Here is an 11,106-nt window from a genome sequence, read left to right as displayed (position 1 = left end):
TGACAGACAAAAAAGAAAAAAAACCCATCAGGGTCAGAATAATTAAAGATGATATACATTAATATTTATGTTTCACTAACTGCAGAAACTTTTTCAAGGAAATCAATGCACTTTAGTCTCTTTGGAGTCCCAATGCATCTCACCCCATCAAGTGGGGAAAGCCAACACAGATTTGGTGATGCCAAGCAACTATAGTATCAATCCTAAAAGACAATCTCGCCCTGCTCTTCTTTTTGCCAGGTTTCAGGTGCTTATAATGATAGCTCGATCACAACCAGCCAGTTCCTGCAGCTCCCCAATGGAAGGGGTGAAGGAGCTTCTCCGGTGGCCTTTGTGGAATGGCCAACCTGCAGCTGCTCTTCTAAGGGCTCTGCTGGGAAAAGGCAAGGAAGGTGCCGAGAGCCCGCCGAGCAGAAAAGGGAAGGAACTTCGTCAGCTCGCCCGCCCGGCATTTAGACAAAAGAAGCGCCTCGGAAACCGGAACAGTCCTTTAAAACCCAAACTCTGAGAAAAGAGCGGAGCCCAGCGACGGAAGAGGAGCAGCAACAGACGCCAAACGGGCCGACGCTTTGGGCGCCAGTCGCGCCAAAGCTAATAAGGAATCCAGCGACTCCGGCTAAGCCAGCTTTGATAGACGCCTGCTGGTGGGCCATGGCGGAGGGGACAGGCTGCGAGGCGCCCAAAACGTGCTTGGCCAAGATAGTGATGGTGGGTGACTCCTTCGTGGGGAAAACCTCTATCCTCAGGCGATACACCGACTTTTGCACCACCGGCCGCGCGCCATCGTCTTCCTATATCACCACCGTCGGTGAGTAGTCAACGCGCCCCGACGGTGCCCGTTTCCTGTGCCTGGTGAGCCCCTGACGCTCGGCGAAATTACACTGGGCGAGCTTAAGTCCCGCATTTCCTTTGAGTATGACGACCTGAGTTCATTTAGCCAGCGAAAGAGAAAGGCGTACCCGCCCTGCCCCACCCGCTTTATTTCAGGTAATCATAAACTAAAACACACACCCTCAAAGTTGATGGAAAGTCTCAGTCATCCAGGTCAAGGTTGTCCCAAAGGTGCTTTTTTTTTTTTCTCCCCAAGAGGACAACTGGACTTTCTGGTTTTTCTTTGAAGACGTTTTTCTTCTCAGCCAAGAAGCTTCTTCAGCTCTTGGATGAGAAGGAAAGATCTTCAAAGAAAACCCCCTTAGAAAGTCCCGTTTCCTCGTGAAAAAAGCACCTTTGGGATACACCCTAAAAGACAGTAGTTGCTGAGATTTTATTGGGTGAGATAGGACTGTAGTCTGTCAATGGCTGCAAAGTGTGAAGTTTAATAAATTTTGCACTTGAAATCTTTGCGGCTCACACACATAACACTAAACTGTACTGTGGTTTATGTATCTAACTAGATATACTGCTAGTCTGGGTTTGGGTTAATGTATGAACCCAGACCCTGTGTCTTGTAAATCATGAATTATGACTTAGTTCTGGACATTAAGGAAACCATGACTTTGCTTGTGGGGCATTTTCCCACTACGACTTAGAATACCTTGTAGCATCACCCAGCCTCCAGGCAAATATAAAGAGTATTCCCATTACTGCTATATTGTCTCAACAATATAATAGAAACCCTCCTGTATGGCAAAGGTACCCCTGGGTGAATCCTTTCACCACTATGTATACGTCATAAACAAAAACATTAAAATCCCTCCTCTGTTGCCTTGGATGTAACTTTGTCTCTGCAACCTCGTAACTTTATGTGGAAGTGAATTGCAATCGTGTACACATCTACACTGGGAAGAAAGAAGTAAGGATACCTCTTCCTAACTAGTGATCTATGACTTTGTGTATAAAACTCTAAGTCAGAATATGATCTTTTGGGCTGAGTTATACAAATTTAGCCAAATGTGTTATGCAAACCATAAAAAAATGCATCCTGTGGACATAGCTCACAGATTTTTCCTCAGGTAACAGCTGAAAGCCTAGGATCAGCTGCTTTTGTTGTGTACAATATAACATATGGACTATGTTTTCAGGATGCGTTAAGCTATAAATGTCTGTTAACAAGCACAGACTACCATTACACACAACCTAGCTTTTTAAGTGAAGTCTCCAACGTATCATATCATCCGTAGTGAAATGGATAGTTCCAAACACTAGACTTTGTCCCTAGGCTTTATCCTAGGTTACAAATTCCATTTCAGGTCTCTCAAAAGTAGGGATGCCACATCCCTACTGGGGAATAGGTAAAGTGGGAATAGGTAATATGGGTGTAGAGGGGGCTTAGCAGGGGTCGGATTCTACCGGTTCATACCAATTTGGGTGAACCCCTTGCTCCAAAGATCCGCTGGCAGCGAACTGGTTTGCTGCGACGAGCATGTGGGCCCACCCGCCCCTGCTCTTTCCTGTGCTTTATTTCCTTTTGTTAGAGCACAGCTGATTCATGCGGCAGAGCGGTTTGCCACACCTCGGCTGTTTTATTCACAGGGACACGGAATGCATGTTTGGCGTGTGTGCGTGCAATCACCGAACTGGTTGTTATACCAGTGGAATCCCACCCCTGGGGCTTAGTGGTATGATATTCCATTAACTGAATTTTATAACTTATCCTTTCATGCAAATAAAGTCATAGTTATGTTTGAACGAAGCTGTATTGTGAGGCAAGCACATTTTCTCCTTTCTGTTTCTTAATGTTGAAACTGAAAATCTATGTTATTAAAGTAGGGCAAAGTATGATCAGTCTATTTTCTGTATATGTTATGTAGCCATATGTTGGTGAGTTGTTCTAAACTGGGAAAATGCATAATATTTTAAAAGAGTTTCATCAGCCAAAAAAACCCCATATCTTTGAAGATAATACTCAACATTTTGATAACAATAGCTGAAGAAGGAAAGACAGTTGATAAACACTGGTAAGTGCAATTATACATACTTACAGATAGGATTTTAATTGACAAGGGAAATCTATTGCCAATCTTAATAGTATGAGAGAGTTAATTGTATCTATTGATCATAATCCAACCCTGAATTGGTTATGCTTGTTAAATTGATTATGTAAGTCTAATTCTGTGCTTCATTGTGACCGTGAAGTTTAAAAATTCTTTATGCATGTTTATATGAAACATATGTGGAATCCTTTTGATTTCTTTAATGGCATGGACATATACTATAAAAATAAACCGATTCACTCTCATATAAATTATGCTATTTCTCTAAGCATTCTTCAGTCTCATTGATTTCCACTTGGTTGTCAAATTGAATAAAAGCTTCAGCATCTTTATGAGAGATAGATGAATTAATGCTAGATTCTGTCAATCAAATGTAAATATGCTACTGAAGATTTGCTCATTATAGTCAACCCCATCTGGAAGTTTACTGTTTAAAGCAGCTATCACCAGATCATTGATTCTAGAAAGGAAAGTGTCTGAGGGAGGGCGGGGAAATAGACTTACCCTCTGTAAAAAATAATAATAAAGGCAACAGGAACTGACTGGCAGTTGGTTCTGTGAAAGAGGAAGAGATTTATTGAAAACCAGGCTGTACATTTGTAGAGATATCAGTGTAGTTATCCTGGCAGAAAAAATAAATAAACTGATGTAGTTTAAATGGCTTCTTATGTATTTGACTTGAATTTCAGAAAATGTATATTATACACCACAAGGTAAAAGATAATATGTGGGCGAATTAGATGCAGGCTATAGTTTTAGATGCCATTCTATCCATATTGGAAGGTTTACAACACAACAATCGTACTTTCCCAAATAGTTCAATGCAATGTTTTAAAAATCATTTATAGAAAATGGTTGTACATACATTTATTTGAGACTCATACACATAACAATTTAGCATTTCATGTTTTTGGAAAAACATTTTATTGATATTTTTAAGAGAATAACAAATATGCCAATATTGTAGCTGGAAGCTAGTAGAATATCAGTTTTGGATTCTAAGATGGTGGGATGCTAGAGCCACACTTTAAGTTAGGACAAAAGTATTTTAAATTTATTTTAGATGTAATTAAAATAACAGTACCACAAATATCATTTCAAATTCTCTGTGCCCATTCTGTATCAAAGCAATGTTATTACTATTGCTGGGATTCAATTTTTCAATAGAGATAGAGCAAAACATGATCTTTTGAAATCAGAATGTTTTGAATACAAAAATCCTTTTGCGTGTTTCTCTTTTGAGAAAGATAAAGAATGTATCAAAATGGAGGGAAATACATCAAAGAAGAAAGGTTTTGTGCATGGATGAAAATTCAACAAAACATTCACAGTAGGAGAAATTTTCAAAAAAAAAATCGAAATTAAATTAATTTTTCCTATTTTCTTTTCCATAATGTCTAGTCTTGAATTATCAGATATGAAAGTTCTTCAAACCGATTCTCAATTAGAATAATCTTTGGACTTGTAAAGCAAGGTTCTCAACACAAAATAGTACTTTGTATGTACCAAAATAAAGTTATCAAATTAATATTCTAGCTTTAAGGAAAAACTAATTGTGCCAATGACATTTTTCAAGAAAAGGATCATATGACAGTTCACAAACATTTTCAGTGGCATGATAATTTGCAATCTGTATGCATGATAACATCTAACTATAATACTTCAGCAAGTTCACATTCAGTCTGGGTTGAACAAATTTCTGTTATTAATTAAAAGTCAATTTGCTTGATTGCAGAAAAGTATCATGCATAGTATGTAGCCTGTAGGGTTGCATACATAGGGCAGGAAAAAATCCTTGATGACTACTTGCTAAAAAATTTAATGCTAAATAAAGGAATATAAAATTAAGGAAAGAAATAAAGGGACTGATTAATATAACAGAATAGAACATTATGTGCTATTGAAACACCTTACTTCTTTTTAATAATAATTTTACTAAAAATTACAATTACAACAAAAACTAATACAAACTAAAAATGAATATGAAGAACAATAGAAGATGCAGAAAATGAAAAAGAAAAAATAGGAGAAAAGAATGAAATAAAGAAAAGAAATATATAAAGATATATATTTTTATATTTCTTTATATATTTTCCCTTCATCACAATATATTCAATTTTAGTAACTTTAGTAAATTTAAGTAACTTTAGTAACTTATCTTATAATGCAACTAGTGATCTCTTCTTGCCATATTCTATCTCTCATCTATAAAATCCATAAAGCCTCATCCTTTCAATCCTAATGTCAGCAGAAGTCCTTTAAGGGTTACGACAGATAACAATATATTTATTTTAACCTTGATCAGATAGACCAACTTTATATTCCTTCCTTTACTTTAAGTTTCTTGATCTTTATTCCCTTCAAGTAATTTCCTAGAAATTGATTTATTTTCATTTTTTCTTCATCTCTTCTCACAAAATTCTTCAAAGCTTTAAGAAACCTATTTTTGTAAATCCAATGTAGGAAACTTATTCAGGTCACACTATCGTTTTGCTATTTGAATATCTTTTTTAATTATTGTGACATCAGTCAGTTTCTTTTGTACTCCCAGTGTAATATTTTTTCCATATATTTCTTTCTGCCTTTCAATTTTAAATCCATTTTCAAATCAGTCTCAATCTTGTCAGGTAAAACTTCTACATCATATTTTAAACAGAGTCTATCTATAAGGCAGAAAGTCTTAAAATTAAATTCTGGGTCCATTGTTCAAAAATCTTTTTAGTGTGTCCAATGTTAAAGTATTTTGCTTCATTTTGTATTTATATGTTGAGTCTGAATTTTCTCCTTAAGTTGTAATCTGTAGTTCCTTCTAGTGTCAACTTTTTAAAGTTTCATTATGTTTTTAAAATAATTACAACAAAAGTATTTTCCCATGGAAAGGATTTATTTTAATTAATTCCAAAATCTTAATTCAAATTTATCTGGTCTCTCAGTCCATTTGTAACTTTGTAAAATCAAAGTTCTAATCAAAGTTCTTTTGCTGTTTTTTTAAAATATTTCTATAAGATTGTGCTTAAAACTTGTTTTTTGTAAGGATTAAAGGGAACTCACCAGATGTTATGCTGTAAAATTTATCAGCCCAAAGGTTTCTAATAGCTGAAAGATAGTTAATAAGCAATTTCCAAAAATGATTAGAAAATGAAGTATGAGAACTCAGTGTTTTTTCAAAGGGACTGACAAGCAACTGTTTGGAGCACTTCTGGGCAATCTCAAGTCCTGTCCTTGTCCCAAGAAGAAAAATCAAAGGGCTGGTCTATTCACTGGCTCTTCATCACGACACATTCATTGCTCTGCTTTACATGGAGTCATCTTCAGTCTATCATTTTTCCCCAGAACCCGAGCTCCTCCCTATTCTGTGAGTTAGATCCATACTTAGAATATTATACCCAGTTTTTGGTATTTTAGGAAAAACATTGACAATTTGGAGCATGTCCAGAGACCAACCAATATATTAAGGATCCCAGGAGGAAAAACATGAGGAACAGGCAGTAGGCTTACAAACAGTGGGCTTAAATGACAATGAAGTAGATTTTGATTGGTTGTCAGGAAAACTGTCTTAGTGGTAAGTTTTCAACCATAGAACAATTTCCTCAGGATATTGTGAACTCTTCCTCACTGTATGTTTTTAAATAGAGGATGGAGGGCCATTTGTCAGGAGAGCTGTAATTACCAATGAGTACTGAAGCACCTCTGTGATGCTTTTTTTCCCCTTTCTAGCATTTTTTTCTGCAAGTGCAAGTTTCACATCTTCATTTGGATCAACCAAGTATTGACCCATTTGGTTGCATGCAACAGGAATTGACTGACTGGCTTGTTGCCCAAGCCTGATCATCATAGGCTGAGAGACCATGACTGGCCTAAAGGCATCTAGCTAGGCTCCATAGTTAAGGTAGGACTAGAATTTCCACATAGCCACTGGAGTCACGTTTCTGAGTCTCTTTAGTTGACCTGCACTGCCACATAAGTGCTGAATGGTCTCCCAAGCATTGGAGCAATGAAAAGTCCACTGTTACGATGAAAATATCTCACCCATTGTCTGCTACTCACCACCCCTTGTTTTTTCTTGGACTTGTTTCCTTTTGAGTATAACTTGACCTGGGATGATGGCAGGGGAAATATTATTCTGCCTTGGCTGCAGAAAAAGAAAGAAATCTTGGGAGTTAGGACAAGGCTAGAATGCCCATTAATATTAATATTAATTAATATTAATATGCCCATTATATGCAGAACAAATATAGCTTTTTTGCAGAATCACCTCTAGAGTAGCAGTTGAGCTAAAAGTTAATCAGCTCAACTTCCAAAGATATCTAGATGTATCTTAGCATTATGGAGACATGGGTGCATTATCAGTCTCAAATCAATGCAGGTCATGTGAAAGGGAACATAGTTTAATTAGATGTAATGGGCATTATTCTGACGGAGAGGTTATTCAGAACCTGTGAATCAAAGGATCTCAGCAAGATAGAGAAGTAGTGGTATCCAAACTGAGCATTCTCACAGCACATGAGAGTTGGCCTTCAAGTTTTAATTGTCCTTCATTTGGCATATAGGAACAGCAAACTGCTCAGTATAAATAGAAAGTCATTACTGTAATTGAAATGGAAAAGACAAAATCACTTCTTTCCAACCATGTTTTTGCCTTGGGCAAACATTTCTGTCACAGCTAAACTCTTCAAAATATTCATATAGCATATCTTGTAGTTTGCTGAGGGCAATAAATGCACTCTTATATTTAATTTCAAAATCCAGCCAAGGTATTAAGGATCAATCATTCATGGGCCATTCTGAGCAGAAGGAGCTATTCTCTTCTTATAGCACCTGCAGTAGTATTGGATAAGCTGGTATGGGAGGAATTGTCCTATGACACAGCAAAGAGAAGTCTGTGATCTTGGAATGTTGAGTTATTATGTTGAGTATGACCTTGACTTTTTCCTCTCCAAATCTTGCCTCAATAACCCACTGATTCAACTTATCTGTTTGTCTCTGTTGCTTTATTTCTTTTGGTTGCTTAGCTTTCGAGGTTCTTTTGATGCATGACAAAAACAATTACCTGTGAAATAGATATAGATATACAAAATACAATAAAATGAGTTACTTTTAGATTTGAAATAAAGGGACATAAACAAGCAGAACTTTCATTTAATATGACTGAAATGTTTATGCCTGAGGAATCATTTCAGTGTTAAAATAGATAAGATCCATAATATTTTATACTATAAATCAATCATGTGCAGTATCATCTAAAGCTAATTCTTGAAGGTTTTAGATACAGCAGCTTTGTGCATGCTGTGGACTGATCTTTTCAGCTGGACGTGATGTTTAAAACTAGTATGTGACTAGTTTTAAAATCCTCTTTTACAAATTGTTTTCTAGCTAAGGCATAGCTAAAACAAAGTGTGCATAGGTGAAAATCTGCAGACCGGTTGCTTACATTGGCTACACAGTAATGCACAATCTGCATTATGTACATCTGTTGTATGTCGGCTATAGAGCAATGCACAACCAAGTTGTAGAATGTACTGTACATAGTGGAACAGTTGCTGATGTGATTGCTGTGCTCACATCAGCATGGTGCCGGGATCCATGTCAAAGCTGGATTGTGGTTTTAAAAGTGTATATTATTGTGACTTTTGTCTAATATCTGAATGAAAAGAATGAAAAAAATTGCTGAGACACTGTTTGCAGCTCAAGCTATGATTCTTTTACCAGAAACTATGGTTTATGCTTATTATCTCTCATTCTCCCCCACCTTGATATAATATTGTAGGTAATAAGGTGTAGTCATGCCTTGCTCTTTTGCTCCCTATCTGAAAAATGGGCAGTGGCTACCAGTCTTAGGACTCTCCTGCACAGCCGCCTTAGTTACTGACCCCATGGTAAAATTGGCTGGAAATAACCTGGATTAAAAAGTAGTTGTCCAAGTTACAACTCATTCTTCAGCTTTGACAATGATGTTGTACTAAAGGTGCTTGTGCAGTACATCCAACCGGTGTTATTTCCCTGCTTCTTTAGCCATCTTTCCTATCCATGCTAAGAGAGCAAGTGCCACAGTGAAGGCAAGTGCTTTCCATTGTTAGAACTTTTATAGTAATCCTCCTCCACTCCCTAGTACTTGACATCTTCTGGTTTGGTGCATCTATCTGTGGAACACACACTGCCTTACTACTCTTACCATGGTTGGGTTAGAAGTAAAAGTCTTGTCAGTTTCTCCCTTTTTAAAAAGTAAGAGAAAGCCGTCCATTTTAGTGGCCCACCAGTGAAGCTGTTTAATGGGATAGGAGCAGGGGAGAGTCAGACAAGTGAATGACTCTATTGCTGCTCCTCGACTGTTGCAAAAATGATTAAACATCAGTGAGCTCAACTTATTAGAGATACAGAAGAAACCCACATAATGCCTGAGGGAGAAGCAGAGTGGGATTCAGGTTTTAAGCTGGAATGTTCTGTTTCTTAGATGGATTCTGCAAATATAATACCACACAACTTGTAGCAAGAGCTCAGTGTCCATTTTTCAAAAAGGAATTATGTAAACGTCAGATCATATCTCAATTGGAGGCATCGATTCTTTTTATTTCAAAGTCCTCTCTCATCTCCCCCTAGAATATCCTCTCTGAAAGAAATGGGAGTTCCTTCACTTTGCTTAGAGACAAAGGAATACAGTGAGTAAGATAATATGATAAAATGTCATTTCTTGATGCTTAAATGCTTGTTTCTCATAGTTTGGGGCACTTCAACTCCTGCTCACAATTCCAGTGTTATAATTGCATGTTGCTAATTTGCTAGCAATATTGGAGGGTTGCAGCTGTGGGTAGTAGCGTTTAGTTGTTCAAGATTTGCTTTCCTTAAAAAAACAAAAAAGCATTCACAGTAAATTTTCATTGAAAGCACTTTATTCAGCACTTAAACTCTCAGGGATGGTTGCCCTTCTTCCTCTTCAATTATGCAGTTTTTGTGAATTATAAGCAGCTATAGTTTTCTAATTAAACTTATACGGATCATAAGGCAGACTCATCACATTGAGAATAGCAGACTATAAAGAATAACTGTTTTTTGTTTAAACAATGGCACCTCATTGAACACCAGGGAAAAAGTTTATGGGAAGAAAGATTTGCATGTCCAAGTGAACAAGGAGATGCTTCGCCAAATAAATTTTTGAAATATTCTGTGACATATTTTCTTGCAATGAATATTGTATTAGCACATTGAGAAGTATATACAGGAAAGTACTGAGTTTTTAGAACTCTTTAGAAGCAAAACTTATTTTCTACAGAGGAATTATGCACCAACAGAATCCTTTATTTCATCTTTGTTCTCAAAGTAGAGGCAATTTTTTTTTACCTATTGATAGAATCCTTGCTAAGATAAAAAGCCAAGAGTTCAATTCTGCACTTCTTCCTTGCATACTCCCCATATACAGATACATAAACAGCCACACATATATTACACAGCCTCCCATCCAGATACTGGCCAAATATGCTGGTTGCATCATGTATTTTCATCTGTTTTTGTGAACATTCTCTCACTTGCTTTATGGCAATACTGAAATGCTTTCTTGCCTTCTTTTTTCCTCCTAGAATTTTCAGATAATTACATACTTATTTATACTGTCCCAAATGTCCTTTTGTCAGCCCACCCAGGCAAACCAGACAGGAAACATGAAAAGATGAACTAATTTTATTTTATTGTAAGACTACATTAATAGAATCTTGTAAGTGAAAGCATAAACTTCCTGCCACTATTTTTAACCACTTGATGCATTAGGGCAGGTTCTTCCTGATTTTTTTTCTCTGACTATTAAGCCACCGGGGACTCGTGCCTCTCTTGTCTGATTGTTTCCTAGGCAGCGTCTCTTCCCTTCTTTCCCCAAGTTCATTCCTACATTCCATTACATCTTTTCATCTACTCGGAGATGAACATACACTTAAACATCACATGTAATTGAGAAATGTATAACTGTTTGGACTTCCAAGGGCAACAATGGCAGATTGGTGAAAATGAAACCCAGTGAATGTATCAGCTCCTCAAAATTCCTTTCTGGATCAAGAAGAGGACAAGGGCCAACCACAAATTTGCTCCATACAGAATTTCCCTGCAAAGAGATTGTAAAATAGTGGTTTCAGCAGGTTTGAGAGCTTTGGGAGCCATGTTAAAAAATCATCCTGCCTAACGTTCAAAG

At 37.0% G+C, this 11,106-nt stretch overlaps 1 protein-coding gene and 1 long non-coding RNA gene across 5 annotated transcripts in view; one reads left to right on the top strand and one right to left on the bottom strand.

The window, feature by feature from the left end:
• The first annotated feature begins 443 nt into the window (after positions 1 to 443).
• The window catches only part of LOC113435447 (ras-related protein Rab-10-like), a 30,343-nt gene continuing 19,680 nt past the window's right edge, over positions 444 to 11,106 (top strand). Inside the window, exons 1-2 of one of the 4 annotated variants that reach the window (XM_087931203.1) lie at positions 449 to 808; positions 9,531 to 9,589. In XM_087931203.1, coding sequence (XP_087787329.1) covers positions 9,550 to 9,589 — 40 coding nt within the window. In that variant the 5' untranslated portion in view covers positions 449 to 808; positions 9,531 to 9,549. Of the gene's footprint in view, positions 809 to 9,530; positions 9,590 to 11,106 lie in introns of all 4 variants that reach the window. The other 3 variants (XM_087931204.1, XM_026699242.2, XM_026699241.2) reach the window with 3 other exon arrangements.
• Positions 3,946 to 11,106, bottom strand: part of LOC148126373 (uncharacterized) — a 38,680-nt gene continuing 31,519 nt past the window's right edge. Inside the window, exon 3 of the long non-coding RNA XR_015743190.1 lies at positions 3,946 to 7,983. This is a non-coding gene — a long non-coding RNA (uncharacterized LOC148126373). The remainder of the gene's footprint in view (positions 7,984 to 11,106) is intronic.

Source organism: Pseudonaja textilis, chromosome 3, assembly GCF_049901715.1.
Source record: "Pseudonaja textilis isolate UNSWEBS1 chromosome 3, rPseTex1.2, whole genome shotgun sequence".
In the NCBI taxonomy this organism is placed as follows: Eukaryota; Metazoa; Chordata; class Lepidosauria; order Squamata; family Elapidae; genus Pseudonaja; species Pseudonaja textilis.
The sequence above is the reverse complement of the archived record's forward strand: the minus strand, read 5'-3'. Positions and strand labels throughout refer to the sequence as shown.